A 15,288-nucleotide genomic window follows, 5' to 3' on the forward strand; every position below is an offset into this window, starting at 1 on the left:
TTGTTTGGGGTGGTCGTTAAAACAGAAAATAGAAAAATTTAAACGAAATTTAATAGAAACAATTTAAACCGACGTTTTAACCAATCTATTGGCCTTTATGGCGACAACTTTGCAAATAGGTAGCCTAACTTATATCAAACTCGCGCAAGTGTTCTTCAATATTTAAGCTCGGTAGGTTGTTGGCTCGTTAAGGATTTTAAGCTGTCCCGTTTAACAGACAAAGCAAAATTATTGTCTTTGAACTTATGACAAATTTTCAATGCTTTTTTACTCCACCGTTCACAATGGAAGGACTATAGACAAGGACAGTTATAATATTTGTGCGTTAGTAGCCTTCTTGTCCAAATCAAGAATCGTCGAATAATTATGGTCTATTTTCCCTAACCGTCTATTTTTTTCCGACGAACTTTGTCTTTTATGAAACTAATTTAAAGATATTTTAGCCCAGGGTGATCCAAACCTAGACACATCATTTTTCGTGGCCCACGGCCACGATCACTGTTCAAATATTGCAATGCGTACCTTTAAGGATTTAATCCGCCATGGTTCTCAACCGGGGTACGCGGCACTCTAGGGTGCCATTTTTAACGCTCAAAGGTGCCGAGTTTATTTTTTGCTCTATTGGTACGTATGCGTCTTGATTCAATTTGTTGTGTACGATAAAAGTGAAAAAAATTAAAACGATTTTTTCAACCATGTTGCACAGTTAATCTGCTGTTACAATCTTGTTTATTGTAACGCTATACCGGTACAGTTAGACACTCAGCAAAAAACGAGTATGGGTGCTGTGAACTGTTTATAATTTCTGTAGGGTGCCGCAAGCCAAAAAAAGTTGCGAAACACTGGAATCAAAGAAATGTAAGGGACCAACGAACGACAAGCACGTTTGAATCGTTTGGTTAGGATTACATTTTTCCGGCTATACACCATTAAATAAACCAGATTACTATCGCTCATAAAGTTCGGATCAAGGGGTGACAAGAAAGACTAATTTTAGGTATGTGTTAGACCGGTTTGAAAGTCGTAGTACGTCCTATATGGCACTGTTTTGTTTTGTTTCCCGTCTTTTTATTATGAACATAACATAAAAAGTACGACCCTATATAAATAACAATTTTTGCAATTTTAAAGAAAATGAACGATAAAATATATCGCGGTCCTGGAAAGTATTGTTTTTTACAAGTTTTCACTGTAACTAAAGTCTAACGCCCTGACTCTTTCCTGGTGCAATTTCAGCAAAATTGATCTAGTTAAAAAACATTCCACGCTTATAAAATGCAGTTTTCTAAGTTAAAAGTTTCGTCAAGTACGCATTTTTTTAGGTTCGCGCGCACCATTTTGCCAGTCGCATTATTACTCGATTTCATTTGCGCACAAGTTCGACGAGAGCAGCAAGTTAATGGAGCTTATATGTCTTTTGCCTTTACGTTTTGACGATGCTTTGTGGCGTCATATTTAAACATTTCATGACTCGACCAATCTAAAAGCATTGATCCGCCCCTTCTGGCACGCATGTAGCACTTCATGTGGCCCGCAATATGCAAGAAATATTGTGGCCCGCGATGCTGTCAACCTTGGACCACCCTGTAATTTAGCCTATATTGTCAAGTCTGAATGATTCTACAACGAAAATCTTTGAAGTCATAACTACGTCATTTTTGGTCTGTATTATCACTCACTAAATTACTTGAGTGTGCTTGTGGGCTTCAGCTTTGATATATGACCGTTCCTAAATGCCTGCGCTAATTGCGAAGTTATTGTCGTTCTAATTTTTTTGTTGGTGACGCATGAATGACGTCATATTTTAGACATCAATTTTGTGACATATATCTTTTTGTTGCAATTGATATTTTTGTTCTTTATGATATATTCGTTTTCGTTATGTTTCGCTCCCATATTGTCTCATAATTTTATAAACTCTTAATTGGAAGCACCACTCGTAGAGATGGCGTGCGACCAAGAGCGATAACTTGCTCTCCATGCTCAGGATTCCTTACTGTTAAGGTAGCAGGATGTTTGTGTTGACTGGTGTTCAAATATTATTTAAGTTAATGACAAGTGTTGTCCAGCCACTGTATAGTATGTTTTCCTAATATCGTCAGACCACTTGCGTCATTAAACGCTAACTGAGAACATATTCCATGGTTTTCACCTTTGCCATTTACTGACAGGCGACTGATTGATTCAGTTATCAATTGCGAGTAGACGATCCCAACACCAGTTTGTATAAGAAGTTTTACGTTACCATATAAGGTTTATAAAGCTAAAGTATGTATTCGTTGGCTCTATGCCTTTATAAAGCAATCGTCCAGCGTCGGGAGTCAAGGCAACGTTGCTGTTTCTTGATCATTTGCCAGCCGTGCATGTTTTAACTTCACTCTACTACAACGTATTTCACTTTTTAACGAGCTTGACATGGAAATTCGGCTTAAGTGAACAGAGATATGATCTTCAAGATTTCTCTTCTTTGAACAGGTGGAAAATAATTGGCATTTTACAAAGTCTTAAACCATTGCTTTACCCTCTCATAAAATTCTGGCTTTTTCCGACGGCAGTGACCCTTGCGGCACACCGTCTCCTGCAAAGTGTCAGTTTCTGATATAGTATCGCAACCATAGATCCATGATAATGTCAAATTCCCATTCTTGTTTAGAAAGAAACTTACGGAGTGCAATAGCGCCATTAGGTTTAATGATAAAAGTTTAAGACATAAACAGTTCAATGCAGTATACAAAAAGTCGTTAAAAATGACGGAACAAAATGATTCCGGTTATGACGATGCACTACCATGCGCCAAATGTATTAATTTAAACTTGGGAAGCGTGAAGAAATATAATACAATTTGTATCTAGGACCTAGATTCTAGGTTACTTTAATTAAATTTACACCATATAAAACATACCTCCTACTAGACTACTATAGAAACACACAACAAGACGTATGAAGCAACAATATCTACATCTAATCCTGGGGTGGGCAAACTGCGGCTCGCCGGCATGTTTTTTGTGGCTCTTCTAGTTGAATCGTAAAATTTCAAATAATTGTAAAGGGGACTCCAGCCATAAGACCGAGATAAGAACAACACCAACGTCAGAATAAAACACAATTCGGAATAAGACCAAAATAGTACTAATACCTAAAGGTATTACTACCGTCTAAATCGGAATAAGTCATAAATCCGTTGGAATAAGACCTAAAAGGTCAGAATAAGGCCTAAACAACACTTTAACCAACCCCAAACCCCACCCCTAAGTACATGACTAACTCCCCTAATAATTTCAACACTAACCCATTTTCTAACCCCACCCATTACGCACCAATAACCCCAAACAGGACCAAAAATCCGTTGCCAAAACAGCGGCGACCTAACGGCGCCGGTCAGACTATGGCGTCCAAACCTTGGCACCAAAACGGCCGATGCCAGACCGATGGCCCCCGATCGTCTCATACCCTCTACCCACAGGTTCTGACGTTATTATGGCCATTTAGGCCTTCTTCCGATGAATTTAGGCCTTAGTCCGATGAATTTAGACCTTATTCCAACAGATTTAGGTCTTATTCAGACGATTTTGATCTTATGTTGTACTGGATATTACTTCGTATTTTGCAGTATTATGTCGTTGGTCTTAATATTATGGTTTTATAGATTTTTCTGCTTTAGGCATTTTTGCTTTTTAGGTCTTATTGTGTGTTCGCTGTAAAGGCTACCCAGAGTACCGTTTATAAACGTTTCTCTCTTTTTCTTTTCTTTATTTAGGCCAGCATTTCGTTTATGACGTAACACTAAGCATATAATCCGAAGGGTTAGTTAACAACAAGGCAACGCAAATTCATTACTAAGATTTCAGAGATTAGCAAATCAAACAAAATACTTTTGTTGATAAATATTGTGCGTGTTATTTTGTTGTTACCGTTATCATTATTGTGTTAATTTTTACCGTTTTAATATATTACAATTCTGTTATTATTGCTGAACTTGAAATAATTTTGAGGCTCTCTGGTACTTGAATTTTCTCCAAATAGCTCTTCCAATGAATACACTTGCCCACGCCTGATCTAAACCATCTATAACAGTGGTTCTTAACCTTTTTTCAGCCGCGCCCCCCTTTGGTAATTTTCTCATTCCTTGCGCCCCCCTATAATAATATTTCGACATTTTGAAATTAAATATCACAAAGAAGACAGGAAAATAGTGAAGGGTGTCGTTGGTCGCGCGAAGCGCGAAAAATTTTGAGTTTTATGTGGTCGAAATGGCTAAACTGCAACCGAAGAGGCGTTTCGCATTGGGCACACAACAAATTGCGCGAGCTCGAAACATTGATTTTATCGAGCTGATTTTGACGAACGTGTTGCGAGGGCATTCACTCCACAGTTGTAAGAGTTGTATGATGTCGAGCGCAAAAAATTAAACATTGCGTTATCGTGTTTTAAAAGATGTAACGACACACAATACAACGGCAATATTGCTAAAACAATATAGTTTCGCGCAAAAAAAGTTCGACTCCCCCTGTTGCTATAGCCTGTTATCATATATAATATGGTTAAAAATAGTCCGAAAGGGCGATAGCTTTTATCGTTTATCTATAAGTTAATTTAATAGGGCCGTGATACCGTGGATTTTCTAAAAATAATTAAAAGATTCGCGCACAGCGCGAAAAATTTTTGCAGTTTTAATGTTAAAGTTGGCAAAAAACAGAGTTTGTATGTAGGAATTATGCCTAACCCAAACGAAACCATTAAAATCACTGCAAAAAGTTAAAATATTAAAATCGAGCTCGCGCCCCCTTAGAATTGCTTGGCGCCCCCTAGGGGGGCGCGCCCTCCCGGTTAAGAACCACTGATCTATAACAAGTTATACTATTTTGAATTCTTTTTGCCAGGGAAACAAAATCTCCTACATGCATACTAATGCTAAACTATATAGCTAATGCGCAAGCATTAAAGCAACAACCCAACCACTGAACCAATTACACGCTACAGTTATGTTACAATTATCATTCACATTTAACGCAGGAAAACAAAACGCACATCAGGTAATACTCTTCATCAAGCAGGCAAAACAGACCAATAACAGCAACATTATATCCGAGTCATGTATGGAAAATGTTGGCTGACTAAATGGCCGATCAGTTTGGTAATTGATCAGGACGCTGGACAAAGCCAGAAAAATCGGGACTGTATGATAAGCCTCACATCCATTAGTTGCAATCACGAAACTACTTTCGATACAAAGTCGCTACAAGCAGCGCCTTTAATAAGGCTAAACAATTAAAAATATAATTATTTTTTTATTTAAAAATCAAACCGTCCTGCATGGTTTATCACGGAATGCAAAAAAAAAACAAAAAAACACAAAATCTTCAGGCATTTGCATAACAAAAATAATTCAAAACCACCTTACCTTTCTGTCACGAACACAAATATTGTGCGCGTTATTTAGAGAAATACTTCGACGTTTTTTCCAGTCTGAATACCCAGAAGTGTTACCCTACAGTTAGATTTCTGAAGCACTCAAAAACACATGTTTTCACAGCCACGTTTAATGTAGAATCACCAGTTTTAACCGGTAAACATCACGCCACTTTTGGGGCATTATGACGTAACACAAAGGCAAATTGTAAACAACATCACAAAGTTTAACGCACAAGGAAAAGTTACGTGGTTAGATTCTAATTTGTGACATCACCCCCAATTCAAGAGAAATTATCCAAATTTCTGTCAACAGTTAACAAATTAGAACACAACGAAAAACACTGCGAAACGAAAACAACAAAGCACATCACGCACGATATATAGTACACAGTTACAGTATTCAGCGTAGGCGACTCATAAAGTCTGCGCCAACGTTATCCACACCCTTAATACACTCGTATTTAATACGATAATTTTGCAGGAACATTGCCCATCTCATAACGCGATCATTTGCAAATTTCGCGCTTTCCAAATACACCAATGGTTGGTGGTCTGTCTGAAGGACAAAGCCAGCACCATACAGGTATATTCTGAACTTCCGTATTGCCCAAACAATGGCAAGACACTCCTTCTCGATGGTGGAGTAGTTCTTCTCAGCGTGGTTCAACTTCTTGCTAGCATAGCTAACTGGAAAACACTTCCCATCGTGTTCTTGCATCAGCACAGCACCTAGTCCGTTGTCGGACGCATCAGTGCGCAATACAAATGGTTTAGTGATGTCAGGCAAATGAAGTATAGGGTCGTTTAAAAGACTGCCCTTCAGTGAACGGAATGCGGCCTCCTGCGCACCTCCCCAGTTCACCACATTCGGTTGACCCTTCTTTGTCAGGTCGGTCAATGGAGAAGCAACCGCTGCATACTGTGGTATAAAATCCCGGTAGTATCCGGTAAGCCCGAGAAACGATCTAACTTCTTTCTTAGTTGATGGTCTTTGCGCCATTTTAATCTTTTGGACATTGTCATTCTGGAGTCCGATAACGCCCTGGTTAATGCTGTGCCCCAGAAAATCGACGTTATCTGTACCAACCACGCACTTCGATGGCTTAATTGTAACACCTGCGTCACGAAGTCGCTGAAATAAGGTGTCTAGAACAGTCATGTGCTCCTCCCACGTCGTAGAGTGGACGATAATGTCATCGATATAACTTTCCACGTTATTAAGTCCTTGCAGCAAAATCCTCATAGCCCGAACAAATGTGGCACTGGAGTTCATCATACCGAACGGCATTTTAAGAAACTCAAAACTTCCTTCGGTGGTCACAAACGCGGTCTTTTTTATATCATCCTTTGCAACAGGAACCTGCCAGTAACCCTTCGTCAAATCGATTTTTGTAAAGAAGCGATCACCTCCAAGTTTTTGAAAAACATCCGTTACTGTCGTCATCGGCTCTGGGTCAAATATTGTCACTTTGTTTAACTTCCGATAGTCTATACAAATTCTGTTAGTCCCATCTTTCTTCGCTACAACTACCACTGGAGAGGCATATGCTGAATCGGATCGCCTAATTATGCCCAACCGTAGCATTTCGTCCATGTCCTTCTTTAAACTGCCGCGTAACTTGTATGGGACGGCGTAAGGCTTGGAACGAACTGGTCGTTCATCCGTTAACTTTACTTCGTGCTGAACGAAGTTCATGTTGCCAGGCACGTCGCTAAACACACTGCTGTAATTCTTAGCCAGTGCAGCTGCCTCTGATACCTGAGTGTCCGTCAAGTTTTTGCCGTAACTCACGTCGTTCAGAGTCCCTCTCTCGGAAAATGAACACAGCTCCAGTAAATCGTCATCATTTTCTACTTCATCCGTCAGTGTCGCCGAACACGCATCAACATTTTTCGGCTTATCAGTTGGGTCGTCAATTCGCGCGATATATTGCTTCAACAAATTAATGTGAAACGTCTTCCCTTTTCCCCCAACATCCAGTACGTAGTCGCCAAGTCCGGTCCTCTTTTGCACAACAAATGGACCCTTCCACTGCATAAGCAGTTTGTTGTTATCCGTCGGCAACAAAACGAGAGCCTTATCGCCTTCTTCCAAACTTCTGAACTTTGATTTTTTGTCAAAATACTTTTTATACCGCCCGTGTGATTTTTCCAGCTCCGTCTGAGCAATTTTCAGTGCGTCCTCCATACGCTGCTTTAAGTCAAAAACATACCTGTAACTGCTTCGCACATTGGGTTCCGTTGACGCGTTCGTCCACAATTCCTTCAGAATAGACATGGGTCCACGGACAGTCCTCCCATACAGCAATTCAAACGGCGCAAAACCTGTAGATTCTTGCGGCACCTCACGGTAAGCAAATAACAGCGCGTTTATGTATCGATGCCACTGCTTAGGTTGGTCGCAGCACAGGCGCCTAAGCATTCTCTTCAATGTTCCATTAAACTTTTCCACCAGCCCGTTACACATCGGGTGATACGGAGTCGTTGTCAAATGACGTATTCTTAACAGTCTTTCCACCTCCTTCATGCAGTCCGATACGAACTGAGTTCCCAAGTCGCTTAAAATCTCATCGGGTATTCCGAGGCGACTGTACATATCAACTAAACCTTCCGCCACCGCTTCGGTTGTGATCGATTTCAATGGAACCGCTTCTGGATAGCGAGTCGCATAGTCCACTAGAGTAAGTATATAGCGGTGACCGTCCTCACTCGTTGGGTAGATTGGACCAATCAAATCAACTGCCACACGTTTGAAAGGTACATCAATCAGGGGCATCTTTTCCATCGGCACCCTCGGAACGTTACCTTTGCTCACTGTCCGTTGGCATATGTCACACGACCTACAAAACCGCTTGACGTCATCCTTGAGACCGGGCCAATAAAAATCGGAAAGGATTTTATCAGCCGTCTTTTTAATGCCCATGTGTCCTCCCATCATGGCGTCGTGAGCGAGCTCCATTATTTTCCGGCGCAAGCTACTTGGTACAACCAGCTGCCGGATCCACCTCCCACCATTAACTTTTGGGTGCTGATAATTCCTATACAGTAACCCTTCATCCATTCCAAACACAGTAACCTGTTCACCTTTGACCCTTTCTTCATCCATTTCTTTCAAGGCTTGCAAAGTTGTGTCGTCGTTTTGTGCGGCCTCGAACCCGGCCTTATCAATATCAGACCACTCTTCACAACTTGGCACTTTTAATGGTTTGCGTTCCCGCTGTGCTTTCTGTGAACGAGTCTTTGCGGCACAACCTTCGTTCCACATTGGATAGGGATCGTCAGGGTCCCTGGCACCCGGTACGTTTCCTATTATCAAATCGTGCAAGGCGTCTGGCAAGCACAACGCGTCCACATCTCCTTTAAAGTATGGCGAATCGATGTGAATTCGAGCCACGTCTGCCTTAACCGTACTCGAGTCCAACAACGTAACAAAACCACTGTGCCCTGTCAGTTGACCGTCCTTGACAAATTTCCGTTTAACCACAACTCCAGTACAGCCCGTATCACGCAAAGTGTCAACGATATGATCTCCCACAAGTCCTTTACGCACTGGTAGCGGCCCGACTTCCACGGGTTTTTCTTGTGGCGTCACAAACGGCTGAACGTCTCCTTCTGCAGTTGATTTGCCAATATTATCCAGAGAGGTTGAACCAGCTCCTCCGCTCTGCTTAACTGGCCGTGACGGCGCCACACGTGATCTGCAGTCTCTCGCCAAATGCCCAGTCTTGTCACAAATAAAACATTTCCTTAAATTACGGGAATCCCCTTTCAACCGTGGACACTCTCTCGCCATATGCCCATGTTGTTTACAATTAAAGCATACGTCATAACCCTGCTGGTCAGCTTGCGGTAAATTTCTGCTAGCCGAAATTGACAAGTTTTTCCCATGTGCAGTGAGAAATTGATCCGCTACCGTGGCTAGCAACTCCAACGATTTCGGTGCCTGTTCACGCAAGTAAACTGATAGTTCCTTAGAGCACGATTTTATAAACTGTTCTTTTATAAACAAATCGCGAACTTCCTTCCATTCAGTAGAGAAACCAGACATTTCAACCCATTTTTGCAGGTAATTTTGTAAACGCACGATGAATTGCGTAGAGCTTTCATCCGACTGAGGTTTCGCAGAACGGAATTTTGAGCGATAACCTTCCTCTGTGAGGTCATATCTATTTAACAATGCCTGCTTTAGCACATTATAATCAATTGCTTCAATATCTGACAATCGAGAATACACGTCTAGCGCTCTACCTGATAACAAAGCACTAAGAGATGTGGCCCACTCGCGCTTGTCCCAATTACTACTAGCAGCAAATCTTTCATACCTCAGTAAGTAGCTATCCAATTCATCTTTTCCGTCAACGAACGGTGGTAACTTTGGAGCTTTAGCCTTACTTACTGCTGCTACATCCTTAGCGTTGTTTGCTTCGGCTAGTTGTAACTCCAATCTTTTCATTTCTAGTTGAAATTCACGCTCCGCCTGAGCGTCAGCCATTTTCTTTTCTTCTAGCCTGTTGGCTTCAGCAATTCTCAGTTCCTCTAGCCTGTTGGCTTCAGCAATTCTCAGTTCCTCTATCTTGTTGGCTTCAGCAATTCTCAGTTCCTCTATCTTGTTGGCTTCAGCCATTTTTAGTTCTTCATTTCGTTTAGCCTCAGCCTCTAAGTCACGTTTCTCTTTCCGTTCCTCGCGCTCAATCGCTTGCTGTTCGTTCACCCACTTAAGTAAATTTTCGCCAGTTAGGCCCATGAGTTTACCAGCTTCTGCTAACTTTTCCATGGCTAACAATCTTCGTCTGTTGGTGCTGAAAAATCTGAAGAGAAGTATATCCCGGACGAGCCCCCAGTTGTCACGAACACAAATATTGTGCGCGTTATTTAGAGAAATACTTCGACGTTTTTTCCAGTCTGAATACCCAGAAGTGTTACCCTACAGTTAGATTTCTGAAGCACTCAAAAACACATGTTTTCACAGCCACGTTTAATGTAGAATCACCAGTTTTAACCGGTAAACATCACGCCACTTTTGGGGCATTATGACGTAACACAAAGGCAAATTGTAAACAACATCACAAAGTTTAACGCACAAGGAAAAGTTACGTGGTTAGATTCTAATTTGTGACACTTTCTTTAATTTATTGAAATCAATTCAGGTAAAAAGGTTAAAAAATCTTCAGTTTAAAAACGTCTATTGTTTGACATTACTGTTACGTCACAAAGGTTAGTTGGCAATGAGTTAAAAGCAAGATAGTAAATCCTTCGAATTATTTTTACAAGACTTCACAATTTAAACGTTAAAAACTATAATTGCTATAGGCCTTTTTGGCTACAATTTTGCAAATACAGGTAGGCCCTAACTTATTTCAGACTCGCACTTGTGATCTTCGGTAATCGAATTAGGTACAGTACGCTATTTATCATTTTTTTTTATATTTTTGAAATTCAGGATATAAAACTGTCCCTTTCCGCAAACGCAGCAGAATTACTGTCCGTTTTGAAACTTTTCACAAATTTTCATTGTTTTTGATAGATTTACATAACGAAAATAATGCGAAAACGGCTTACCTTCTTTTCTGTAATGTTATGGTCTTCCTTTCGGTAAGTATTCTTCAGACAGAATTTATTTTAAATTAGTAGGTCGGTCGATAAACCACTTCGAACGTATTCTTTTAGCATCTGCGAGTTATTTGTTTTTACGGTCTGCAAGTACAACTTTTTTACGGCCTGCAAGTATAAAAGTCAAAAAATGTTAAAAAAGCTCCTCTACGAACGTCCAATGTTTGACTTCACTCTTTCTAAACAAATGCTGATATAAGCACGGCAATTGTTTTTTAACTTGTCAAAAAAGTCAAAATTTTGTTAAAATTTACACTTTAGGTCAAAAATTGTCAAATTTATTTCAAGTCAAAGTTGATTAAAAATGCACATAAATCGTTTACAAAATAAAAAAAAATGTATTCAGATTTTTGAATATATTAGTTTACGGAATACGCGAGTCTGCAGAATTAACCACCCAGGTGTAGTTTAAAGGTTAGCTAGAACTTTGTGTTTCTGATTTGCCCAAATGTACTCAACAGTATTTGCTGTCTTTTGCGCATGTGATTTTTTTTGCCTTTCTTTTATCTTTTTGGCATTTTTATAGGAGTTCAGGGTGGTCCAAACCTAGGCCTGCATCATTTTTCGTGGCCCACGAGCACTGTTGAAATATTGCAAGTTTAATCCGCAGTGGTTCTCAACCGGGTTACGCGGCACTCTATGGCAGTGCTTGTCAACCTTTTTCGGAAAGGTAAACCCTTTTTACGTTTACTCAAAACTTATACACCCCAGTCCACAGAATCCAATCTGTATTAATCCTCATCGGAATAAGGCTAAACAGGGCTGCAAGTATAGGAAATCCGTAGCATATCTTTATAGAAATACAAAATTTAATCATCAGTCATTTAATACGAGCGTTGCTGTTGATTTTTTTTGTCAGTTTTGCAAACCGAGCAGCAGCCTTGTTGTTTAGAATGCTCCTATCATAAGTAGGCTACTGTATAAACATCCTTAATAGAATTTCTTTTGTGGTTTTAATTTTAACAGGAGGAGAAAATCTTTGCTCGCAAAAGTATGTCATGGGCATGCGAACAAGGATGGAAATCGCTTTTTCACTGAGATTTCGGTATTTAGGAATGTTGAAAAGCGATACCCCAAATTCCACCCGATCTGTTAGAAATTAGTGCAGTTCTAAGCAAAATGGTCTACGACAATTAGGCCAGATAAGTCTTACTTTTAGACCTTGAGGTCGTGACAAGGCACTAATTGGATCATTAGGTAAACTCTCATAATAGATAAACTGAAAATATTCGCTGAAAGTTCACAAAAAAAATGTGAGATAGAATTAATAGTAATTAGCCTAACCTACCTAAACCCAAACGCTAACCAGAATCCTAAACCAAATGATGTGCGTTTATTTAATAATTATTTAAACGCTGGGGAAAAAGCCCAAACTCTGGTGGGCATAAGATAATTTTTCGTCCAGGGTATGTGGGATTGTTACGCACAATATTTGAGTTAGGTTGCTGGTTAGCGTTTGGGTTCGGGTTCGGGTGGGTCAAGTTATTTAACTTAATCTTGTTATGCAGATTTGGTAAGTAAAGTTAGTGCATTGTTTAAGACCACAAAGTTTAAAAGTCAGACTTTTCGATCCTTTGGATGCCCTAATTGTCGTAGACCTTTTTGCTAAGAACTACAATATATTCTAACGGATCGGGTGAAAATTCAGTATAGTTTTTAACTGTTTAAACTCTGCCTTTAGAACGAAATATGATAGTAGTTCAATAAGTTCACTGGTTAAGTAGCCCAAGTTACTCTTCCAAATGAGGCCTGCGGAACCAAAATATGTGGCCGCGGTGCGCTTTGGTTTTTGACCCGCACCACAAACCATTTAGTTTGCAGGCTAAAAGTAATGAATTATATCATGCAAAACGCGAAAATAAGCGTTTTTTGGATAAAAGCAAATCACAAAACAATTGCAATCACAAAAACAAATTTATTCTTCAACGTACCATTGGAAGCACACTGTCCTTGCTTAAAATCAGGGAGTCAAACCGGAACCGAACCGGAACTTTATTAACCGGTTTTGGGCCAATTTTTTTCCGAACCGTAACCGAACCTGAACCGGATTTTATAAGATTTTAAGGAGCCGATCCGGAACTGAAATGAATAATTTGAAAGAACGTGAACCTTAACCGAACCCGAATCTGAAAACATAAGCGGTTCACTCTAACAAGACGTCACAACATTTTACAAAGTCAAGTTATGCCATGTTTAAAGTTTTATGAAAAAAATTTAAATATTGAATAAAAAACGTTGATTTTTTTCATTTTTTAAATGTTTCAATAATGAGTTGCTCTTTTTTTTAATACGTCAATTAACTTAGATTAACTGACTTACAATTCAAACATTAGTCTCTATATTTGTTGATCCACATTTTTAGATTTAACGTAACTTATATTGTATCTGAACCGGAACTTTATGACCCGGTTTTGAAATAACAATGGTCGAACCAGAGCTGAACCGGAACTTTTAAATTGCTTCGAACCGAAACCCGGAAAAGTCAAGCAGTTCGACTCCCTGCTTAAAATATTCTCCAAAATCGGACTAAGAATTGGTGCAAATTGTTACGTATTTAAAATGAGCAAAAAATTATCTTTCGGCTGTATATGACCGCCTGATCCTATGTACCCGTTCTGTTGTTAGATTTCTGTCACCTTTTCTAACCTTTGTCAGGTTGTAAAGGTTAGCGTATAACCGTATAGTGTTGTAGGCAACTATAGACTACTCAAGTCTTGGACTTAAGTATAGGCCTATGCCAAATAACTTTCGTAGAAATTCATGGTCTTCATAAATAATTTTTTTAATAAAAGGTTATATATTTAGTCTGCACGTAAAAACAAAAAAATATATTTTTATGTCAATGACTTGACTCGAAGTTGACTTGTTCTAATAATGACATGGCTTGTTTACAACACAGAACGACGATCGTATATTCGTTAATTCGTCGAGAAGCAGGCAGTCAAGCGTTATAACTTATTATAACACTAAGTAACAAAATGCAATTTTTGTTTAAGGTGTAGATAAAGTTTATGTCCGCTTAGCAGGCAAAGTTTATATAAAAGTCAAAATAATATAATTTGCTTTTGTCTGTGATCTATTTAAACCAAAGAGATTATAGCGTTGCGTTATGTGGCATTTGTAGACCGTTGTTTGTGTTACTTTCTACGTACCAAATGGAAAGAGCCCCGAAATCAACGACATAGCTCAATCGCGTACATTTTAACAGTAATACACCTCTCAAAAATGTACAGTTGGGTCCTAAGAAAGTGTCACGCAACTCGTGATAACCTTGCCTGTCCTACCAAGTCAATTTTGTAAACAGAAAACGGTTTAAATTGGAACATTAAACAACAAATTACACCAAAAGCGTAACTTTTTATAACAGGCTTAAATGGAAAAGGTGATGTTTTTCTTATTGTGAATCAGACCGTGACGGCTGTCGAAAGTAGAATGCATTGCTTAAAGGCAAAAGAAAAAAGGCAAAAGTGAGAGTTTGTCCTCATGGTTATAATCTCTTTGATTTAAACTAATTCATATTTTGGTCCTTTTTAGTCACGGTCGGGCGAACGCCGTAGTGATGTTACGCGAAGCGAAACAGTTAAACGTTTTGTGATTGGTTTGCTGCAAGCCGTAGGTATTGGGTTGCCATAACCTCCAAGCTAAGCCGATTATTTTTTCCACACTATGGAAAAGCGTGCATTTGCAAAACTCGTTTGCGATAAGACTAATTGCAAAACTTCGGTAATTGAAATAGCATAAAAGAGATGACGTAAAACAGATGGTTTACAGAACTTTTACTGCACTGTTGGTTAAAATTAAGCTAAGGAATGTGGGTGCAGAGTGCAGACGAATTAAACAACGCTTTCTGACTGCTGTAAGATCGTTTCGGAAAATCAAGACTAGAAAGTTTGTTTAACATAGCCTTAGTAAATTTTGTTTTATTTATTTGTGCATGTTTAGCCCTCAGCAAACCATTTGACTTTTAAGATTTTTTTAGAATCCAGTACTCGTTCAGGTTTAAAATCAAACTAGATGCCTAAAACTGCTTGTCGACAAATGAATAGAATAATTAAAGTTTTTCAACTGACATTATAGATCTAAGATTTAATGATTTTTTTCCAAAGCAGCTATCATGATGTGACCAATAATGTAAACATTTTTTATGGTAAGTACGGTTCAGATTCGGAAAAAATATTAGCACAAAACCGATAATGGCCTGGTTCCATTCCCTGATTTACCATAGTAATGACATTATTTGTAATAAGGACTGTCATACTTTTTTGC

At 39.2% G+C, this 15,288-nt stretch overlaps 1 protein-coding gene across 1 annotated transcript; it reads right to left on the reverse strand.

Moving 5' to 3' along the window:
- Positions 1–5,812: 5,812 nt before the first annotated feature.
- LOC146140824 (uncharacterized) lies at positions 5,813–10,534 on the reverse strand. Its single transcript, XM_083392714.1, has 2 exons — positions 8,194–10,534; positions 5,813–7,527 (listed from the first exon to the last, which is right to left on the reverse strand). The coding sequence occupies exons 1-2, from the start codon at positions 10,184–10,186 to the stop codon at positions 5,813–5,815; spliced, it is 3,708 nt and encodes a 1,235-aa protein (XP_083248840.1). The 5' UTR covers positions 10,187–10,534.
- Positions 10,535–15,288: the final 4,754 nt, after the last annotated feature.

The sequence above is a fragment of the Ascidiella aspersa genome, chromosome 6 (assembly GCF_963924565.1).
Source record: "Ascidiella aspersa chromosome 6, kaAscAspe10.2, whole genome shotgun sequence".
Lineage (NCBI taxonomy): Eukaryota > Metazoa > Chordata > Ascidiacea > Phlebobranchia > Ascidiidae > Ascidiella > Ascidiella aspersa.